We start from the raw sequence: 24,339 nt of genomic DNA on the forward strand, positions 1-24,339 counted from the left end.
GCCACATGTTCACCGCGCCGTCCGTCAGCCCCTCGGAGGTGGAGCAGCGCTTCCTGGAGGCGGCCGAGTACGGCAACATACCCGAGGTGCGGCGCACGCTGCGCCACGTGCCGCACCTCAACGTCAACACGGTGGACTACATGGGCCAGAACGCGCTGCAGCTGGCCGTGGCCAACGAGCACCTGGAGGTCACCGAGCTGCTGCTGGGGAGGCCCGACTTGGCCCGGGTGGGCGACGCCCTCCTGTTGGCCATCAGTAAGACTACGCTTTGTTTTCCCCCCGCACCTGTTCCATGGCATCACTATTTAGCAGGGCTTTTTTTTTCTGTTAACCTGTGACTTACAGAACCAGAGGTGGGTAGTAGAGATGCGCGGATAGGCAATTATTTCATCCGCAACCGCATCAGAAAGTCGTCAACCATCCGCAATCCACCCGATCTAACATTTGATCAGAACCGCATCCGCCCGCACCCGCCCGTTGTTATATATCTAATATAGACGATGCAAGGCATTAGTGAGGTTATAAAGCTTTTGCCTGTTAAAGAAAGGAGACTGATCCAATGCAGCACAGACATTCGTGTGCCACGCTGTCACGACCCAGACGCACACCAGTGCGCAATCATATGGGAGCCGCGCTGAGCGCACCTCCAAGCGCGTCTCGCTGCCGGCGACGGCCGGGTATGTGCCCGACGCTCCAGCGCCATCCATTTTCAGGGCTAGTTGATTCGGCAGGTGGGTTGTTACACACTCCTTAGCGGGTTCCGACTTCCATGGCCACCGTCCTGCTGTCTATATCAACCAGGGTGAGCCCCACCCCTTTCGTGAGCGCACTGCGCGCGGAGTGACCCCTGTTACGCGCCCCCGGCAACAGGGGTGGCGGGCAGGTAAGCTGCGCGGGCGGAGCGCGCGGAGTGACCCCTGTTACGAGCCCCCGGCCACGGGGGTGGCGGGCAGGTAAGCTGCTTACCCGCTGCGCGTGACGCCGGCCGCGGCGAAGGCGGACGAGGCGGGGTGTCGGTGCGGTGGGCGCGGTGGTGACCCTGGACGTGCGTCGGGCCCTTCTCGCGGATCGCCTCAGCTACGGCTCCCGGTGGGGCCCTCTCGGGGGAAGGGGCCTCGGTCCCGGACCCCGGCGAGGCGTCCCTTCTCCGCTCCGTAAAAGTGTCCATCTCTTTTTTTTTTCTTCTTCTGTTGTGGCATATGCTGCAGGTGCCTGCTCGTTTTTCGTATGTGGGTAACAACATTTAACTATGTATATATATTTACCAATTGGTTTAACTGCCACCCGCCTGAATCTATTTAAAATCTAATTGTTTTTTATTTCAACCACCCGACCCGACCCGACCTGCGGATAAAATCTAATTTTTTTTAATTTCATCCGCCCGATCCGCGGATAATCCGCGGACTCCGCGGTTGTGCCCGCAAACCGCGCATCTCTAGTGGGTAGTAACGCGCTACATTTACTCCTAACTTTTGGGATAAATTGTACTTCTAAGAGTAGTTTTAATGCAACATACTTTTACTTTTACTTGAGTATATTTATAGAGAAGAAACGCTACTTTTACTCCGCTACTTTTATCTACATTCAGCTCGCTACTCGCTACTAATTTTGATCCATCTGTTAATGCACGCTTTGTTTGTTTTGGTCTGTCAGACAGACCTTCATAGTGCCTGCGTTTCAACAAATACAGTCACTGGTGACGTTCACTCCGTTCCACCAATCAGATGCAGTCACTGGTGACGTTGGACCAATCAAAACAGAGCCAGGCGGTCACATGACCTGATTTAAACAAGTTGAAAAACGTATTGGGGTGTTACCATTTAGTGGTCAATTGTACGGAATATGTACTGTACTGTGCAATCTACTAATACAAGTTTTAATCAATCAATCAAAAGTGTGAAGGAAAAAAAGACCATTTTTTATTTCAACCGTACACCCCGTCAAAAGCCTAAAGACTGACTGCACAGTTCCTGTCTTCACAATAAAAGTGCCGCTCCATCGCGCCTGCGCTTTCAAAATAAGAGTCCCCGAAAGCCATCGCAAACAAGCTAGCAAGCGACGGAGTTTGCCGCCAAATGTATTTCTTGTAAAGTGTATAAAAACGAATATGGAAGCTGGACAAATAAGATGCCAAAAACCAACCACTTTCATGTGGTATTAGACAGAAAGGAGGAACTTTTTTTCCTCCTCCATTTGAAAACGTGGACGTTATCATCACTACTGTCTGATTACAATCAATGCAAGTCATCAGAATCAGGTAATACACCAACTTATATTCTTGTCTTCATGAAAGAAAGGAATCTATATGTGTTAAACATGCATGTATATTCATTAAAACACCTTTAACATGTAAACAAAAACGGCAAAATAAATAAATATAAATTATATACTGTATATATATGTGTATATATATATATATATATATATATATATATATATATATATATATATATATATATACATATATATACATATATATATATAAATATATATATGTATATGTATATATATATAAATGTGTATATATATATATATGTGTGTGTGTGTATATATATACAGGTAAAAGCCAGTAAATTAGAATATTTTGAAAAACTTGATTTATTTCAGTAATTGCATTCAAAAGGTGTAACTTGTACATTATATTTATTCATTGCACACAGACTGATGCATTCAAATGTTTATTTCATTTAATTTTGATGATTTGAAGTGGCAACAAATGAAAATCCAAAATTCCGTGTGTCACAAAATTAGAATATTACTTAAGGCTAATACAAATAAGGGATTTTTAGAAATGTTGGCCAACTGAAAAGTATGAAAATGAAAAATATGAGCATGTACAATACTCAATACTTGGTTGGAGCTCCTTTTGCCTCAATTACTGCGTTAATGCGGCGTGGCATGGAGTCGATGAGTTTCTGGCACTGCTCAGGTGTTATGAGAGCCCAGGTTGCTCTGATAGTGGCCTTCAACTCTTCTGCGTTTTTGGGTCTGGCATTCTGCATCTTCCTTTTCACAATACCCCACAGATTTTCTATGGGGCTAAGGTCAGGGGAGTTGGCGGGCCAATTTAGAACAGAAATACCATGGTCCGTAAACCAGGCACGGGTAGATTTTGCGCTGTGTGCAGGCGCCAAGTCCTGTTGGAACTTGAAATCTCCATCTCCATAGAGCAGGTCAGCAGCAGGAAGCATGAAGTGCTCTAAAACTTGCTGGTAGACGGCTGCGTTGACCCTGGATCTCAGGAAACAGAGTGGACCGACACCAGCAGATGACATGGCACCCCAAACCATCACTGATGGTGGAAACTTTACACTAGACTTCAGGCAACGTGGATCCTGTGCCTCTCCTGTCTTCCTCCAGACTCTGGGACCTCGATTTCCAAAGGAAATGCAAAATTTGCTTTCGTCAGAAAACATGACTTTGGACCACTCAGGACGCTTTTCGCGCTGTTTCTTGGTCAACAGTGGCTTGACACGAGGTATGCGGCAGTTGAAACCCATGTCTTTCAAGCGTCTCTTGGTGGTGGATCTTGAAGCACTGACTCCAGCAGCTGTCCACTCCTTCTGAATCTCCCCCACATTTTTGAATGTTTTTTTTTTCACAATCTTGACCAGGGCGCGGTGATCCCTATCGCTTGTACACTTTTTCTGACCACAGTTTTTCCTTCCCTTTGCCTCTCCATTAATGTGTTTGGACACAGAGCTCTGAGAACAGCCAGCCTCTTCAGCAATAACCTTTTGTGTCTTTCCCTCCTTGTGCAATGTGTCGATGGTTGCCTTTTGGACAGCTGTCAAATCTGAAGTCTTCCCCATGTTTGTGTAGGCTTCAGAACTGGACTGAGAGACCATTTAAAGCCCTTTGCAGGTGTTTTGAGTTAATCAGCTGATTAGTTTGTGGCACCAGGTGTCTTCAGAATGTAACCCTTACACAATATTCTAATTTTGTGACACACGGAATTTTGGATTTTCATTTGTTGCCACTTCAAATCATCAAAATTAAATGAAATAAACATTTGAATGCATCAGTCTGTGTGCAATGAATAAATATAATGTACAAGTTACACCTTTTGAATGCAATTACTGAAATAAATCAAGTTTTTCAAAATATTCTAATTTACTGGCTTTTACCTGTATATATATATGTATATATATATATATATATATATATATATATATATATATATATATATATATATATATATATATATATGAATATTCAATAACATGGCAAATTCTTGCATCCAGCACACCTTACAATAGTGGTAATAAAAGATGCAACCTATGCTTGAAAGAGAAACTGTTTATTATCTACCGTCCAGACCTGTCATCCCTCAACAAGCGCAGCGAAATTGTAACAACATGCCGCCATAGACGGAAACACCTCCTAGGTAACACATGAACCAATCACCACGCCCCTAGGCCAGCCTGTACCCACCCACTCTGTGCCCTATATAAACCATGGTATGCGAATGCTTCCATTAAAATCTCCTGACGATTGAGGGTACCCCCCTCATGAAACAGGCCTGTAGAGATGAAATAGTCTTGTGATTTTTTTTCCCCACACATACATATATTGCGCTCTACTACGGTATCGAGCACTATTTTTTGGATAACCTTATTAAGACATATACTCCGCTCCAAATTGACATTTGTTGAGCACTGTACGACGATCAGAAATGGAAAAATTCAACATCGACTACTCCACGAAGAACATTCCCATACCCGCGCAGAATGACTACAAGCTAAGGCTCATAGAAAAGACGGAACACTTCCTAAGAAGGATGCGGTGGAAAGCACATTTTTTCCTCCACCCTGAAACAAAAGGAATGCAAAAGGAAACTTACGGATTCAAATCTACCAAGAACCCACCCACAGTTGAGGAACTAAAGGATTTTGAGAACGACATGCTCAAAATGATACAATCAGTCAAATTCAAGCCAATCCGCAACCCACTCCTCACCAAGCTGAAAAATGACAAGGAGCGCATCAAGAAAGTAAACAACCTCATAGCTGCCGATAAAACCACAAACTTCTACAGAATGGACATACCAGAACACCACACCTTACTGGACAGAAGCATCACCAAATCATACAAAAAAGCGCAACCCAATACCTTACAGAACATCCACCTGGAAAATAAAAGGATCGCGGCTGAACTGGACATTGAGGACAGGGTGGACGCCACAGCCAACAAGGAAGCCTTCATCACATTGAAGGACCACAAACCCAACTTCGCAAATAACCCAACATGCCGACTAATAAACCCAACTAAATCTGAAATAGGAAAAATCAGCAAAATAATCCTGGACAGAGTCAACACAAAAATCAAGGACAAAACACCACTCAACCAATGGAGAAATACAGCAGCAGTAATCAAATGGTTCAACAACATCCAAGACAAACAACAGCACAACTTTATCTCCTTTGATATCGAGGAATTTTACCCTTCCATCACGCAAGACCTACTGACTCAAGCACTAGACTTCGCCTCAGACTACGACTCAATCACAGGCAACGAAAGAAACATCATCATCCACGCAAAAAACTCCATTCTCATCCACAACAGTACACCATGGCAAAAAAAGAACAATGCAACATTTGACGTCACTATGGGAAGTTTTGACGGAGCAGAAACGTGTGAACTCGTTGGGAGTTTCCTCCTCTCCCAGCTCGCTAGCCTCAATCTGAACCTTGGTATTTACCGTGATGACGGACTGGCAGTGTGTCGCGCCTCGCCAAGGAGCAGCGAGAATACCAAGAAGCGCATATGCCAAATTTTCAAAGAGAACGGCCTACGGATCACGATTGAAGCCAACAAGCAAACCGTCAACTTTCTTGACGTAACTTTCAACCTGAGAAATAACAGCTACCAACCATTCACGAAACCCAACACAACACTCCAATACGTGCACCATGACAGCAACCACCCACCCACCACCACGAAAAGAATACCTACCGGAATCAATAAAAGGCTATCGATGCTGTCATCTAGCAAAGCTGAATTTGACCAAGCAACCCCCCCGTACCAAAAAGCCCTTGATGAAAGCGGATACAATTTCACCCTCACCTATGAACCCACGCCAGGAAACCAGCCAAAAAAGAACAGAAAACGAAACGGCATCATCTGGTACAACCCCCCATACAGCAAAAACGTCTCAACGAACATTGGACACAAATTCCTCAACCTGATTGACAAACACTTTCCCAAAGACAACACCCTAAGAAAAGTATTCAACAAGAACAACATCAAATTGAGCTACAGCTGCATGAACAATATACGACAAATCATCTCAAACCACAACAAAACAATTGCAAATGAGCCGTCGACCCCCAGTCAGAACGACTCCAAAACCAACAAAGCATGTAACTGTCGAAAGAAACCTGATTGCCCCCTCAACGGGGGGTGCTTACAAACATCAGTTGTCTACCAATCTAAGGTAATACGCAAGGACATTAACACATCCGACACATATGTAGGATTAACCGAGGGTGAATTCAAAACCAGATGGAACAACCACAAGGCTTCTTTCAGGAACAAAAACCTGCGAAATACCACAGAACTCAGCAAACACATTTGGGACCTCAAAGACAATAATGTTGAATATTCAATAACATGGCAAATTCTTGCATCCAGCACACCTTACAATAGTGGTAATAAAAGATGCAACCTATGCTTGAAAGAGAAACTGTGTATTATTTACCGTCCAGACCTGTCATCCCTCAACAAGCGCAGCGAAATTGTAACAGCATGCCGCCATAGACGGAAACACCTCCTAAGTAACACATGAACCAATCACCACGCCCCTAGGCCAGCCTGTACCCACCCACTCTGTGCCCTATATAAACCATGGTATGCGAATGCTCCCATTAAAATCTCCTGACGATTGAGGGTACCCCCCTCATGAAACAGGCCTGTAGAGATGAAATAGTCTTGTGATTTTTTTTCCCCACACATACATATATATATATATATGATATGTGTGTGTGTGTATATATATATATATATATATATATATATATATATATATATATATATATATATATATATATATATATGATATGTGTGTGTATGTTACTCATCAGTTACTCAGTACTTGAGTAGTTTTTTCACAACATACTTTTTACCTTTACTCAAGTAAATATTTGGGTGACTACTCCTTACTTTTACTTGAGTAATAAATCTCTAAAGTAACAGTACTCTTACTTGAGTACAATTTCTGGCTACTCTACCCACCTCTGTACAGAACTGAGGCGTTCGTCAGGGCGCCCCTTTTGAGTCTTTTTTTTGGCAGTTACAATTTGCTTTCTGAGGTTTTGCTGTAGCTTGTTTACAAAAAGCCAAAAGCAGTGAAGTTGGCACGTGGTGTAAATGGTAAATAAAAAGAGAATACAACAAATCCTTTTCAACTTATGTTCAATTGAATAAGACTGCAAAGACAAGATATTTCATGTTCACACTGAGAATAATCATTAACATAGAATTTAATGGCAGCAACAAATTGCAAAAAAAGTTGTCACAGGGGCATTTTTACCACTGTGTTACATGGCCTTTCCTTTTAACAACACTCAGTAAACGTTTGGGAACTGAGGAGACACATTTTTTTAAGCTTCTCAGGTGGAATTCTTTCCCATTCTTGCTTGATGTACAGCTTAAGTTGTTCAACAGTTTAGGGTCTCCGTTGTGCTATTTTAAGCTTCATAATGCGCCACACATTTTCAATAGGAGACAGGTCTGGATTACAGGCAGGCCAGTCTAGTACCTGCACTCTTTTACTATGAAGCCAGGCTGTTGTAACACGTGGCTTGACATTGTCTTGCTGAAATAAGCAGGGGCGTCCATGACAGTGACGTGCGGTGAGGTTCATGACTGGTGAGGCACTGACTTCATCACAGTCAGATTTACAAACATATGAACCCTAAAGAGTATCTTATTCACCATTTGATTGGCAGCAGTTAACGGGTTATGTTTAAAAGCTCATACCAGCATTCTTTCCTGCTTGGCACTCAGCATCAAGGCTTGGAATTGGGGGTTAAATCACCAACAATTATTCCCGGACGCGGCGCCGCTGCTGCCCACTGCTCCCCTCACCTCCCAGGGGGTGAACAAGGGGATGGGTCAAATGCAGAGGACAAATTTCATTACACCTAGTGTGTGTGTGACAATCATTGCTACTTTAACTTAACTTTAACTTTACACATACAAACTGTAGCACACAAAAAAGCACATTTAATAAAAAAAACTTTATTATGGTCTTACCTTTACTTATAAGTGCGGGAACAGTGGCGTTGGTGTTGGAGGAGTTGTGAATGAATGAAATATGAAATCCGTGCTGCAGTCTGCAGGTGTACCTAATGTTGTGTCCCTGCAGTTGTTGTTGTTGTTTTTGCACTTTTTGGCTTCTTGTTAAGTGACTTTTTTTGGGCGGATTCGGTCTTGCACGTGGAGGGTTTGGGTGTGGGCTTTGGTTGGTGTGGCGCTCCCGTCGGGGGGTGCAGTCTGCGGCGAAGGTGCCTTAACCGGCACCAGGAGGCGGGGTTACGCGAGCCTCAGCCAGTTCGTCTTCGCAGCAGTTTTATGATTGCTCAGCACAAGAAATACGTTACACACATACAGTTGTTGACAAAATACACTGTACATTATATACCTCAGCTAACTAAATTATGGAAATGTATAATATAATTCATATAGCAATACGGTCTCACTGCACAGCAGGCCAGCAGTTAGCCGAGTCATTGCGCAATCCATGTTGAGGCACTGAGTGACGTGCCTCAACTGGCTGCTGATCACCGCACCGTCTCCTCTCAGTATTTGAACGGCAAATGTGAAAATTCAGCGATTTTGAATAAAAATAATCTAAAACTGGTGAAGTTAAATGGAAAATAACTTTATAGTATAATCACTGGATACATAAAATAATTTAATTAATTTTTTTTCTTTTTACATTTTTTTTCTTTCCATGATGGCAGGTGAGGCGGGGCCTCACCTGCCTCTAGTGACCGCACGTCACTGGTCCATGATAACGTTGCTTGGATGCCAAAACCTGTATGTACCTTTCAGCATTAATGGTGCCTTCACTGATGTGTAAGTTACCCATGTCTTGGGCACTAATACACCCCCATACCATCACAGATGCTGCCTTTTACACTTTGCGCCTAGAACAATCCGGATGGTTCTTTTCCTCTTTGGTCCGGAGGACACGACGTCCACAGTTTCCAAAAACAATTTGAAATGTGGACTCGTCAGACCACAGAACACTTTTCCACTTTGTATCAGTCCATCTTAGATGAGCTCGAGCCCAGCGAAGCCGACGGCGTTTCTGGGTGTTGTTGATAAAATGGCTTTCGCTTTGCATAGTAGAGTTTTAACCTGCACTTACAGATGTAGCAACCAACTGTAGTTACTGACAGTGGTTTTCTGAAGTGCCAATGTGGTGATATCCTTTACACGCCGATGTCGCTTTTTGATGCAGTACCGCCTGAGGGATCGAAGGTCCGTAATATCATGGCTTAAGTGCAGTGATTTCTCCAGATTCTCTGAACCTTTTGATGATATTACGGACCGTAGATGGTGAAATCGCCAAATTCCTTGCAATAGCTGGTTGAGAAATGTTGGGACTGTTGGACAATTTGCTCAGGCATTTTGTTGACAGACCACAGAACACTTTTCTACTTTGCATCAGTCCATCTTCGATGAGCTCGAGCCCAGCAAAACCGGTAGCGTTTCTGGGTGTTGTTGATAAAATGGCTTTTGCTTTGCATAGTAGAGTTTTAACCTGCACTTACAGTTGCAGCGACCAACTGTAGTTACTGACAGTGGTTTTCTGAAGTGTTCCTGAGCCCATGTGGTGATATCCTTTACACGCCGATGTCGCTTTCTGATGCAGTACCGCCTGAGGGATCGAAGGTCCGTAATATCATGGCTTACTTGCAGTGATTTCTCCAGATTCTCTGAACCTTTTGATGATATTACGGACCGTAGATGGTGAAATCTCCAAATTCCTTGCAATAGCTGGTTGAGAAATGTTGGGACTGTTGGACAATTTGCTCAGGCATTTGTTGACAAAGTGGTGACCCTCGCCCCCGTCCTTGTTTGTGAACGACTGAGCATTTCATGGATGCTGCTTTTATACCCAATCATGGCACCCACCTGTTCCCAATTAGCCTGTTCACCTGTGGGATGTTCCAAATAAGTGTTTGATGAGCATTCCTCAACTTTCTCAGTCCTTTTTGCCACTTGTGCCAGCTTTTTTTAAACATGTTGCAGGAAATAAATTCCAAATGAGTTAATATTTGCAAAAAATAACAAAGTTTACCAATTCGAACATGAAATATCTTGTCTTTGCAGTCTATTCAATTGAATATAAGTTGAAAGGGATTTGTTGTATTCTGTTTTTATTTACCATTTACACAACGTGACAACTTCACTGCTTTTTGGGGTTTGTACTTTTTAATTTGTTCAACTTCTTTAGTTATACCACTGGTGTGCCTCAAGGCTCCATTTCAGGTCCTCTCTCTCTCTCTCTCATCATCTGATTGGCTCTGCCTCAGGCAGCATTGCTAACATTGGCATGCTAACTTTTTCAGCCAATTTTTCAGCCGAAGGCCTCAGACTCAACTTGACACATGTTAAGTGTTAGCATGCTAACATTAGCATCCTAGCATGCTAACTCTTTTTGGCCCATTTTTTATGCCAAACACCTCAAACTAGTATAACTTGGTACTTGACTATACGGATGGTGTTAGGATTATACAGATAACACAAGTGTTAGGGTTATACGGATGGTGTTAGGGTTATAAGGATGGTGTTAGGCTTATAAGGATGGTGTTAGGGTTTTACGGATGGTGTTAGGATTATACAGATAACACAAGTGTTAGGGTTGTACGGATGGTGTTAGGGTTAGAAGGATGGTGTTAGGGTTTTACGGATGGTGTTAGGGTTTTACGCATGGTGTTAGGGTTATACGGATGGTGTTAGGATTATAAAGACGGTGTAAGAATTAAAAAGACGGTGTTAGAATTATAAAGACGGTGTTAGGGTTACACGGATGGTGTTAGGGTTATACGGATGATGTTAGGGTTACATGGATGGTGTTAGCATTATATAGATGGTGTTAGCGTTATACGAATAGTGTTAGAATTATACGGATGGTGTTAGGGTTGTACGGATGGAGTTAGGGTTATATGGATGGTGCTAGAATTATAAAGACGGTGTTAGGGTTGTACGGATGGTGTTAGGGTTATATGGATGGTGCTAGAATTATAAAGACGGTGTTAGGGTTATACGGATGGTGTTAGGGTTATACGGATGGTGTTAGGGTTGTACGGATGGTGTTAGGGTTGTACGGATGGAGTTAGGGTTATATGGATGGTGCTAGAATTATAAAGACGGTGTTAGGGTTATACGGATGGTGTTAGGGTTGTACGGATGGTGTTAGGGTTGTACGGATGGTGTTAGGGTTGTACGGATGGAGTTAGGGTTATATGGATGGTGCTAGAATTATAAAGACGGTGTTAGGGTTGTACGGATGGTGTTAGGGTTATACGGATAGTGTTAGGGTTATATGGATGGTGTTAGAATTATAAAGACGGTGTTAGGGTTGTACGGATGGTGTTAGGGTTGTACGGATGATGTTAGGGTTGTACGGATGGAGTTAGGGTTATATGGATGGTGCTAGAATTATAAAGACGGTGTTAGGGTTGTACGGATGGTGTTAGGGTTATATGGATGGTGCTAGAATTATAAAGACGTGTTAGGGTTATACGGATGGTGTTAGGGTTATACGGATGGTGTTAGGGTTGTACGGATGGTGTTAGGGTTGTACGGATGGAGTTAGGGTTATATGGATGGTGCTAGAATTATAAAGACGGTGTTAGGGTTGTACGGATGGTGTTAGGGTTGTACGGATGGAGTTAGGGTTATATGGATGGTGCTAGAATTATAAAGACGGTGTTAGGGTTGTACGGATGGTGTTAGGGTTATACGGATAGTGTTAGGGTTATATGGATGGTGTTAGAATTATAAAGACGGTGTTAGGGTTGTACGGATGGTGTTAGGGTTGTACGGATGGTGTTAGGGTTGTACGGATGGAGTTAGGGTTATATGGATGGTGCTAGAATTATAAAGACGGTGTTAGGGTTGTACGGATGGTGATAGGGTTATACGGATAGTGTTAGGGTTATATGGATGGTGCTAGAATTATAAAGACGGTGTTAGGGTTGTACGGATGGTGATAGGGTTATACGGATAGTGTTAGGGTTATATGGATGGTGTTAGAATTATAAAGACGGTGTTAGGGTTGTACGGATGGTGTTAGGGTTATACAGATGGTGTTAGGGTTATACGGACAGTGTTAAGATTATACGGATGGTGTTAGGGTTATATGGATGGTGCTAGAATTATAAAGACGGTGTTATGGTTGTACGGATGGTGTTAGGGTTATACGGATGGTGTTAGGGTTATATGGATGGTGTTAGAATGATAAAGACGGTGTTAGGGTTGTACGGATAGTGTTAGGGTTATATGGATGGGGTTAGAATTATAAAGACGGTGTTAGGGTTGTACGGATGGTGTTAGGGTTATACAGATGGTGTCTGGGTTATACGGACAGTGTTAGGGGTTATACAGACAGTGTTTAGATTATACGGATGGTGTTAGGGTTATATGGATGGTGTTAGAATTATAAAGACGGTGTTATGGTTGTACGGATGGTGTTAGGGTTATACGGATGGTGTTAGGGTTACACGGATGGTGTTAGGGTTATACGGATGGTGTTAGGATTATATGGATGGTGTTAGAATTATAAAGACGGTGTTATGGTTGTACGGATGGTGTTAGGGTTATACGGATGGTGTTAGGGTTATACGGACGGCGTTAGGGTTATACAGACAGTGTTAGGGTTATACAGATGGTGTTAGAGTTATACGGATGGTGTTAGGATTATATGGATGGTGTTAGAATTATAAAGACGGTGTAAGAATTATAAAGACGGTGTTAGAATTATAAAGCCGGTGTTAGGGTTATACGGATAGTAAAGGGGGTTATACGGATGGTGTTAGGGTTATACGGACAGTGTTAGGGGTTATACGGACAGTGTTAAGATTATACGGATGGTGTTAGGGTTATATGGATGGTGTTAGAATTATAAAGACGGTGTTATGGTTGTACGGATGGTGTTAGGGTTATACGGATGGTGTTAGGGTTATACGGATGGCGTTAGGGTTATACGGACGGCGTTAGGGTTATACAGACTGTGTTAGGGTTATACAGATGGTGTTAGAGTTATACAGATGGTGTTAGGATTATACGGATGGTGTTAGAATTATAAAGACGGTGTAAGAATTATAAAGACGGTGTAAGAATTATAAAGACGGTGTTAGAATTATAAAGACGGTGTTAGAATTATAAAGACGGTGTTAGAATTATAAAGACGGTGTTAGGGTTATACGGATGGTGTTAGGGTTATATGGATGGTGTTAGAATTATAAAGACGGTGTTATGGTTGTACGGATGGTGTTAGGGTTATACGGATGGTGTTAGGGTTATACGGATGGCGTTAGGGTTATACGGACGGCGTTAGGGTTATACAGACTGTGTTAGGGTTATACAGATGGTGTTAGAGTTATACAGATGGTGTTAGGATTATACGGATGGTGTTAGAATTATAAAGACGGTGTAAGAATTATAAAGACGGTGTAAGAATTATAAAGACGGTGTTAGAATTATAAAGACGGTGTTAGAATTATAAAGACGGTGTTAGAATTATAAAGACGGTGTTAGGGTTATACGGATGGTGTTAGGGTTATATGGATGGTGTTAGAATTATAAAGACGGTGTTATGGTTGTACGGATGGTGTTAGGGTTATACGGATGGTGTTAGGGTTATATGGATGGTGTTAGAATTATAAAGATGGTGTTAGGGTTGTACGGATGGTGTTAGGGTTAAATGGATGGTGTTAGAATTATAAAGACGGTGTTAGGGTTGTACGGATGGTGTTAGGGTTATATGGATGGTGTTAGAATTATAAAGACGGTGTTAGGGTTGTACGGATGGTGTTAGGGTTATACAGATGGTGTCTGGGTTATACGGACAGTGTTAAGATTATACGGATGGTGTTAGGGTTATATGGATGGTGTTAGAATTATAAAGACGGTGTTATGGTTGTACGGATGGTGTTAGGGTTATACGGATGGTGTTAGGGTTATACGGATGGTGTTAGGGTTATACGGACGGCGTTAGGGTTATACAGACGGTGTTAGGGTTATACAGACGGTGTTAGGGTTATACAGATGGTGTTAGGGTTATACGGATGGTGTTAGGATTATACGGATGGTGTTAGAATTATAAAGACGGTGTAAGAATTATAAAGACGGTGTTAGAATTATAAAGACGGTGTTAGAATTATAAAGACGGTGTTAGGGTTATACGGATAGTAAAGGGGGTTATACGGATGGTGTTAGGGTTATATGGATGATGTTAGCGTTATACGGATGTTGTTAGGATTTAAGGATAGTGTTAGGGTTTTACGGACGGTGTTAGGGTTATATGGATGGTGTTAGAATTATAAAGACGGTGTTAGGGTTATATGGATGGTGTTAGGGTTATATGGATGGTGTTAGAATTATAAAGACGGTGTTAGGGTTATATGGATGGTGTTAGGATTATAAAAACGGTGTTAGGGTTATATGAATGGTGTTAGGATTATAAAGACGGTGTTAGGGTTATAAGGATGGTGTCGTAGACCTGATCTCTAGTACTGCCAGGTTAGGTTTTTGGCTAATACAAGAAGCCTCGTAACTAAATTGGTTCAATTGCAGGTAAAGGTTATGTTCGCATCACAGAAGCCCTGCTAGCCCATCCATCATTTCGAGATGCCCATCGTCTTACAGCGAGTCCTGCTCAAGTGGACATCCTGGACGACTTCTACGCTTACGACGAGGACGGGACAAGGTAAGACCAATGGCATCTTAAGGTAAAATCCCAACCGTTACAAGATGGGCCATGTTAGGTTTGATAAATCAACCAGGAGGGGGCGACCCTAATTAAAGTGTTGGCAAAACCGCTGCACCCATCGTTAGACAAGGTGGTCTGCGTCTCGTTCATTTCGAGGCAGCATCAATGCGGTTGTTGTACCGGATCGCCGTGGTGAAGAGAGAGCTCAATGAGAAAACAAAGTTCTCAATTTACTGATCGATGTATGTTCCTGTCCTCAACTATGGTCACAAGCTTTGGGGAGTGACCAGAAGGGTTAGAAACCACAGGGTGGCTGGATTCACCCTGACGACAGGGTGAAAAGTTTGCATCGAGAGAACCAGTTGAAGTGGCGTTGGCATCTAGTCTGGCTGCCTCCTGAAAGTAGTCCTTGTGAGCTGTTCTGGGCATGCTATCCAGAAGGGGCAGACTCAGGATATGCAGGAGGGATTATGTTCCGCAGCTGGCCTGGGACGGGCTCTGTGTTCCTCAGGTGGAATTGGTAGAGGTGGCCGGAGCCTGAAAAGTCTGGGCTTTCCTACTGAGACTCCTGCCTTGTGACCCAGATTAGCGAAAGAAAAGGGTTGGATAGCTGGGTCTCATTCCAAAACTGTTGTACTTTGACCCGACCCTAGATTCTCCCACGACGTCACTCCGGTGATCTTGGCGGCGCACTGCCAGGAGTACGAGATAGTCCACACCCTGTTGAGTAAAGGCGCTCGAATCGACCATCCCCACGACTACTTCTGTGGCTGCAACTCCTGCAACTACCAGCAGCAGTTTGACTCTTTTAGCCACTCGCGCTCCCGCATCAACGCCTACCGGGGACTGGCCAGTCCGGCGTACCTTTCTCTGTCCAGTGAGGACCCAGTTTTGGCCGCCCTGGAGCTCAGCAACGAACTGGCCATGCTGGCCAACATCGAGAAGGAGTTTAAGGTAAAAATAATAATGCACAACATTAAATCATCTGATGTTCTAGGGATAAAAACAACTATTCTTGTACATATTACTGACTGCAAGTAAACACAAGAACTTTTTATGAGCCAGTGGGGGAAGTATACAAAGATGAGGGACTAGATCTTATCAGAGCTATGTTTAGTTGATGTGTATTTATAAAGCTCATCCCTCCAGGGCCAGACTATCGTACAAGTGTTTGAATTCTTTAGCCCACTTTGTTGTCTGCAGAATGATTATTGCTGCCTGTCGAGCCAGTGCAAGGACTTTGTTGTGGGCCTGCTGGACCTCTGTCGCAGTACGGAGGAGGTTGAGGCAATACTGAACGGAGAAACCGACTGCGACGACTGCTACGATCCGCCAGGTCGCCCTTCCCTGACACGCCTCAAGTTAGCCATCAAGTACGAACTCAAGAAGGTCAGACTGGAAGAGACCATGTGATTGTTGGGGTTCCTCTCCCAAATTTTCTGTCAGCTTTCTGTTTCATTCTTCCCAGTTTGTGGCCCATCCCAACTGCCAACAACAGCTGCTGAGTATTTGGTACGAGAACCTGCCTGGTTTGAGGCAACAAACCACTGCCATCAAACTTCTGGTTGTCTTGGCGGTGGCTATGGGGCTACCAGGGTTGGCTATGGCCTACTGGATTGCTCCATGCAGCAGAGTATGTTCCACAAGGCAGCACAGTATCATGTTTTGGTTCTTTCTGATATAACAATGCCCTCTTTGACCCAGGTGGGTCGAGTGATGCGAAGCCCCTTCATGAAGTTTGTGGCCCACGCCTCGTCTTTCACGATCTTCCTGGGTCTACTGATTCTGAATGCCGCAGACCGCTTTGCGGGAACCACCATGCTACCAAACATGACCCACCATCAGATTCCGGGAGGAATCAGCACAGACCCGTTGCTGCTCTACCGAATGACCACAACCCCCTTCACCTGGATGGAGATCCTAATCATCTCGTGGGTCATGGGTAGGAGGATATAGCTAACATGTGGATGGACCACACACATATCCTCCGCATCGTGTGACCCTCTGTCCTGCGGCAGGTATGATCTGGGCAGAAGTGAAGGAGATCTGGAGTCTCGGGCCAGGGGAATACATTGTGGAACCGTGGAACTTTTTGGACTTTGGGATGCTGGCCATCTTCCTGGCGTCTTTCAGCTGTCGACTGTCCGCGCTTAGACACGCCAGATTTGCTCAGACTTATGTCCACGCTCACTGCACAAACCTGACAAACGTCATGCTGCTCCCGGAGATCCGCTACTTTACACTTGGTCAGCATGATCCAGTATTTCCGCCAGGTATCCAAATTCCTAGTATTGCAACTGGAATTTGCCCTGTTTTTGCAGCCCGCGTCCATTGGTTGCCGTCAGACCCCCAGCTGGTCTCCGAGGGCTTGTACGCCGTGGCGGTGGTGCTGAGCTTCTCTCGCATCGCGTACATCCTCCCGGCCAACGAGAGCTTCGGTCCGCTGCAGATCTCCTTGGGGAGGACGGTGAAGGACATCTTCAAGTTCATGGTCATCTTCCTGCTGGTCTTCTTGGCCTTCATGATCGGCATGTTCAACCTGTACTCCTACTACCTGGGCATCAAGCAGAACGACGCCTTCACCACGTGAGTTTGGTATTTACCACAAATTCCCCGGGGACAAAAATGTTCTTCGATGCACGTTCTTAAGTTTGTTAGGGAGGTTTTGTCATGGTATGATATGCTGTGTTGAGTAGGGATGGGAACCAAATTCGGTACTTTTATAGGCACCGGCCAAATTCCATTGGTTCGTTTTTAGGTATGGGTTCCAGAGACTTTTATGTGCGTACTGGACGTCTAACAACAATTTTTGTGGCGCCACGTGAAACCGGTGGGAGGGGAATCTTTTTTTCCTCCTTTTAAAGGTGGCGCTAGAGAGCCACATTTTTAAATGTAATTTTCGGCACCCCCAAAATATAAATTTTTCCGCCAATTCTGACGCGCTTGCAAAACTTGGAGAGTTTTCGTGTCAAAGGTGTCAAAATAGCTTTTAAACTGGGAACAGAAAAAATCCCGACTTTTTGACACTTAGAAAAAAATCCCGACTTTTGGACAGAAAATATCCCGACTTTTTGACACTTAGAAAAAAATCCAGATTTTTTTTGACACTTAGAAAAAATCCCGACTTTTGGACAGAAAATATCCCGACTTTTTGACACTTAGAAAAAAATCCAGATTTTTTTGACACTTTGAAAAAATCCTGACTTTTTGACAGAAAATATCCCGACTTTTTGACACTTAGAAAAAAATCCAGATTTTTGGACAGAATATATCCCGACTTTTTGACACTTAGAAAAAAATCCAGATTTTTTTGACACTTAGAAAAAATCCCGACTTTTGGACAGCAAATATCCCGACTTTTTGACACTTGGAAAAAAATCCAGATTTTTTTGACACTTAGAAAAAATCCCGACTTTTGGACAGAAAATATCCCGACTTTTTGACACTTAGAAAAAAATCCAGATTTTTGGACAGAAAATATCCCGACTTTTTGACACATAGAAAAAAATCCAGATTTTTTTGACACTTAGAAAAAATCCCGACTTTTGGACAGCAATATCCCGACTTTTTGACACTTAGAAAAAAAATCCAGATTTTTTTGACACTTAGAAAAAATCCCGACTTTTGGACAGAAAATATCCCGACTTTTTGACACTTAGAAAAAAATCCAGATTTTTTTGACACTTACAAAAAATCCCTACTTTTGGACAGAAAATATCCCGACTTTTTGAAACTTAGAAAAAAATCCAGATTTTTGGACAGAAAATATCCCGTCTTTTTGACACTTAGAAAAAAATCCAGATTTTTTTGACACTTAGAAAAAATCCCGACTTTTGGACAGAAAATATCCCGACTTTTTGACACTTAGAAAAAAATCCAGATTTTTTTGACACTTAGAAAAAATCCCGACTTTTGGACAGAAGATATCCCGACTTTTTGACACTTAGAAAAAATCCCGACTTTTGGACAGAAAATATCCCGACTTTTTGACACTTAGAAAAAAAATCCAGATTTTTTTGACACTTAGAAAAAATCCCGACTTTTGGACAGAAATATCCCGACTTTTTGACACTTAGAAAAAAATGCAGATTTTTTTGACACTTAGAAAAAATCCCGACTTTTGGACAGAAAATATCCCAACTTTTTGACACTTAGAAAAAAATCCGGATTTTTTTGACACTTAGAAAAAATCCCGACTTTTGGACAGAAAATATCCCGATTTTTTGACACTTAGAAAAAATCCCGACTTTTGGACAGAAAATATCCCGACTTTTTGACACTTTGAAAAAAAATCCAGATTTTTTTGACACTTAGAAAAAATCCTGACTTTTTGACACTTTGAAAAAATCCAGATTTTTTTGACACTTTTTGGGCCCTTATAACTCATTTTTAAATGTTACATTAAAAAAATAACTTTATAGACAAACAATGAACAATTATCAACACACACAAAAGTAGCAAAAATTGGTACTGGTATCGATTCCGAGGTACTGGAATTTGGTACCGTATCGGTTCGAGTGTGATCGATAGCCAGTATGCTAGGTTACATTACAACGGTGAACGTACATCAGATTAGTTTGGCGTCCTTTTACTTTACAAAAATACATCGCCATCTAGTAGGCCGACATTTGTATTACAAGGAAAAAAACAAAAAAAACAGCAATTTCAATAGGGCTCTTCTTGGGCCCTTATAACTCATTTTTAAATGTTCCATTAAAAAACATAATTTTATAGACAAACAATGAACATTTATCAACACACACAAAAGTAGTAAAAATTGGTATCAATATCCGGTATCAATTCCAAGGTACCGGAATTTGGTGCCGTATCGGTTAGAGTGTGATCGATAGCCAGTATGCTAGGTTACGTCAGATTAGTTAGGGGTCCTTTTACTTTACAAATTGACATCGCCATCTAGTGGGCCGACATTTGTATTACAGGGAAAAAAACAAAAAAAACGGCAATTTCAATAGGGCTCTTCTTGGGCCCTTATAACTCATTTTTAAATGTTCCATTAAAAAACATAATTTTATAAACAAACAATGAACATTTATCAACACACACAAAAGAAGTAAACATTGGTACCAATATCCGGTATCAATTCCAAGGTACCGGAATTTGGTGCCGTATCGGTTAGAGTGTGATCGATAGCCAGTATGCTAGGTTACGTCAGATTAGTTAGGGGTCCTTTTACTTTACAAATTGACATCGCCATCTAGTGGGCCGACATTTGTATTATAGGAAAAAAAACAAAAAAAACAAAGCAATTTCAATAGGCCCCTTGGGTGCTTGCTCCGCTGCTTGGGCCCTTATAACTCATTTTTAAATGTTCCATTAAAAAACATAATTTTTTGTGGCGCCACGTGAAACCGGTGGGAGGGGAAACTTTTTTTCCTCCTTTTAAAGGTGGCGCTAGAGAGCCACATTTTTAAATGTAATTTTCGGCACGCCCAAAATATAAAATTTTCCGCCAATTCTGACGGGCTTGCAAAATTTGGGGAGTTTTCGTGCATGTTAAAGGTCTCAAAAAGGCTTTTAAACTGGGAACAGAAAAAATCCAGACTTTTTGACACTTAGAAAAAATCCCGACTTTTGGATAGAAAATATCCTGACTTTTTGACACTTGGAAAAAAATCCAGATTTTTTTGACACTTAGAAAAAATCCCGACTTTTGGACAGAAAATATCCCGACTTTTTGACACTTAGAAAAAAATCCAGATTTTTTTGACACTTAGAAAAAATCCCGACTTTTGGACAGAAAATATCCCGACTTTTTGACACTTAGAAAAAAATCCAGATTTTTGGACAGAAAATATCCCGACTTTTTGACACTTAGAAAAAAATCCAGATTTTTTTGACACTTAGAAAAAATCCCGACTTTTGGACAGAAAATATCCCGACTTTTTGACACTTAGAAAAAAATCCGGATTTTTTTGACACTTAGAAAAAATCCCGACTTTTGGACAGAAAATATCCCGACTTTTTGACACTTAGAAAAAAATCCAGATTTTTGGACAGAAAATATCCCGACTTTTTGACACTTAGAAAAAAATCCAGATTTTTTTGACACTTAGAAAAAATCCCGACTTTTGGACAGAAAATATCCCGACTTTTTGACACTTAGAAAAAAATCCAGATTTTTTTGACACTTAGAAAAAATCCCGACTTTTGGACAGAAAATATCCCGACTTTTTGACACTTAGAAAAAAATCCAGATTTTTGGACAGAAAATATCCCGACTTTTTGACACTTAGAAAAAAATCCCGATTTTTTTGACACATAGAAAAAATCCCGACTTTTGGACAGAAAATATCCCGACTTTTTGACACTTGGAAAAAACCCCGATTTTTGGACAGAAAATATCCCGACTTTTTGACACTTAGAAAAAAATCCAGATTTTTTTGACACTTAGAAAAAATCCCGATTTTTGGACAGAAAATATCCCGACTTTTTGACACTTAGAAAAAAATCCAGATTTTTTTTGACACTTAGAAAAAATCCCGACTTTTGGACAGAAAATATCCCGACTTTTTGACACTTGGAAAAAAATCCGGATTTTTTTGACACTTAGAAAAAATCCCGACTTTTGGACAGAAAATATCCCGACTTTTTAACACTTGGAAAAAAATCCAGATTTTTGGACAGAAAATATCCCGACTTTTTGACATTTAGAAAAAAATCCAGATTTTTTTGACGCTTAGAAAAAATCCCGACTTTTGGACAGAAAATATCCCGACTTTTTGACACTTAGAAAAAATCCAGATTTTTTTGACACTTAGAAAAAATCCCAACTTTTGGACAGAAAATATCCCGACTTTTTGACACTTTGAAAAAAAATCCAGATTTTTTTGACACTTAGAAAAAATCCTGACTTTTTGACACTTTGAAAAAATCCAGATTTTTTTTTACACTTTTTGGGCCCTTATAACTCATTTTTAAATGTTACATTAAAAAAATAACTTTAAGGACAAACAATGAACAATTATCAACACACACAAAAGTAGTAAAAATTGGTACTGGTATCGATTCCGAGGTACTGGAATTTGGTACCGTATCGGTTCGAGTGTGATCGATAGCCAGTATGCTAGGTTACATTACAACGGTGAACGTACATCAGATTAGTTTGGCGTCCTTTTACTTTACAAAATTACATCGCCATCTAGTAGGCCGACATTTGTATTACAGGGGAAAAAACAAAAAAAACAGCAATTTCAATAGGGCTCTTCTTGGGCCCTTATAACTCATTTTTAAATGTTCCATTAAAAAACATAATTTTATAAACAAACAATGAACATTTATCAACACACACAAAAGTAGTAAAAATTGGTACCAATATCCGGTATCAATTCCAAGGTACCGGAATTTGGTGCCGTATCGGTTAGAGTGTGATCGATAGCCAGTATGCTAGGTTACGTCAGATTAGTTAGGGGTCCTTTTACTTTACAAATTGACATCGCCATCTAGTGGGCCGACATTTGTATTATAAGAAAAAAAACAAACAAACAAAGCAATTTCAATAGGCCCCTTGGGTGCTTGCTCCGCTGCTTGGGCCCTTATAACTCATTTTTAAATGTTCCATTAAAAAACGTAATTTTTTGTGGCGCCACGTGAAACCGGTGGGAGGGGAAACTTTTTTTCCTCCTTTTAAAGGTGGCGCTAGAGAGCCACATTTTTAAATGTAATTTTCGGCACCCCCAAAATATAAAATTTTCCGCCAATTCTGACGCGCTTGCAAAACTTGGAGAGTTTTCGTGCATGTTAAAGGTCTCAAAAAGGCTTTTAAACTGGGAACAGAAAAAATCCAGACTTTTTGACACTTAGAAAAAATCCCGACTTTTGGATAGAAAATATCCCGACTTTTTGACACTTAGAAAAAAATCCAGATTTTTTTGACACTTAGAAAAAATCCCGACTTTTGGACAGAAAATATCCCGACTTTTTGACACTTAGAAAAAAAAATCCAGATTTTTTTGACACTTAGAAAAAATCCCGACTTTTGGACAGAAAATATCCCGACTTTTTGACACTTAGAAAAAAATCCAGATTTTTTTGACACTTAGAAAAAATCCCGACTTTTGGACAGATAACCAATATCCGGTATCAATTCCAAGGTACCGGAATTTGGTGCCGTATCGGTTCGAGTGTGATCGATAGCCAGTATGCTAGGTTACGTCGGATTAGTTAGGGGTCCTTTTACTTTACAAATTGACATCGCCATCTAGTGGGCCGACATTTGTATTATAGGAAAAAAAACAAAAAAACAAAGCAATTTCAATAGGCCCCTTGGGTGCTTGCTTGGGCCCTTATAACTCATTTTTAAATGTTACATTAAAAAACACCATTTTATAAACAATGAACATTTATCAACACACACAAAAGTAGCAAAAATTGGTACAGGAATTTGGTACGGTATCAGTTCGAGTGTGATCGCCATCTAGTGGCCCGGCATGTGTATTACAGCGAAAAAAACTAGCCCGTTTATGGAGATTGTTGTCATGGAAACGCAGATTGTGATTGTCCTTCCCTGCTTTGTGTGTGTGTGTGTGTAGGCTGGAGGAGAGCTTCAAGACTTTGTTCTGGGCCATATTCGGACTTTCCGAGGTCAGGTCCGTAGTCATAAACAACGGGCACAAGTTCATCGAGAACATCGGCTACGTGCTGTATGGCGTTTACAACGTTACCATGGTGATCGTGCTGCTCAACATGCTCATCGCCATGATCAACAGCTCCTTCCAGGAGATCGAGGTCGGGCCATCAGACCCCCCGGATCCCCCACAAGTGTTTACGGCGGTCCATCACGGACTTGTTATGGCGTCCGGGACAAAACATTCCCCCAAAATGTCAAACCGACTGAGCGCATATTAATGAGCGTCTCCCACCTGTGGTCCTTTGCAGGACGACGCCGACGTGGAGTGGAAGTTCGCCCGGGCTAAACTCTGGTTCTCCTACTTTGAGGAGGGAAGAACGCTGCCGGTGCCCTTCAACCTGGTCCCCAGTCCGAAGTCCATGCTGGGTCTCTCCAAAGGCATCAAGTCTGTGGCCCTGCGCTACATGAGGGGACACAAGGAGGACAAAGACCAGACACAGCTAGACCAGGTCACACATGCAGTTTTTTACTGTGGCGAGCTACGCAGTTCTTGAGGTCAGGGGTGTCCAAAGTGCGGTCTGGGGCACGTTCTAGAAATACTGTCACAAAAAAACATTAAAAAGTGAAACAGATGAGTTATAGTAACAATAAGCTGCCATTTCTCTTTAAAACGGTCATTGCGCGAAAAATAATAATGAATCAAAATCAATGTTGCTTTGAATTATTGACATATTTAAGACTCCAATTACGTCACATCAAATATTCCACTTTTGATTTCTTGTGGGGCGAAAATATTGCATAT

The 24,339-nt window shown here is 41.8% G+C and overlaps 1 protein-coding gene across 1 annotated transcript in view; it reads left to right on the forward strand.

Annotated features, from left to right (window-relative positions):
• The window catches only part of trpc6a (transient receptor potential cation channel, subfamily C, member 6a), a 32,233-nt gene that overhangs the window by 271 nt on the left and 7,623 nt on the right, over nt 1-24,339 (forward strand). Inside the window, exons 2-11 of the mRNA XM_061961745.1 lie at nt 1-255; nt 14,815-14,947; nt 15,604-15,904; nt 16,154-16,339; nt 16,419-16,583; nt 16,655-16,892; nt 16,969-17,196; nt 17,272-17,536; nt 23,500-23,695; nt 23,846-24,046. The exon at nt 1-255 is cut by the window's left edge and continues 65 nt beyond it. Coding sequence (XP_061817729.1) covers nt 1-255; nt 14,815-14,947; nt 15,604-15,904; nt 16,154-16,339; nt 16,419-16,583; nt 16,655-16,892; nt 16,969-17,196; nt 17,272-17,536; nt 23,500-23,695; nt 23,846-24,046 — 2,168 coding nt within the window. The remainder of the gene's footprint in view (nt 256-14,814; nt 14,948-15,603; nt 15,905-16,153; nt 16,340-16,418; nt 16,584-16,654; nt 16,893-16,968; nt 17,197-17,271; nt 17,537-23,499; nt 23,696-23,845; nt 24,047-24,339) is intronic.

The sequence above is a fragment of the Nerophis lumbriciformis genome, linkage group LG09, assembly GCF_033978685.3.
Source record: "Nerophis lumbriciformis linkage group LG09, RoL_Nlum_v2.1, whole genome shotgun sequence".
Taxonomy (NCBI): Eukaryota; Metazoa; Chordata; class Actinopteri; order Syngnathiformes; family Syngnathidae; genus Nerophis; species Nerophis lumbriciformis.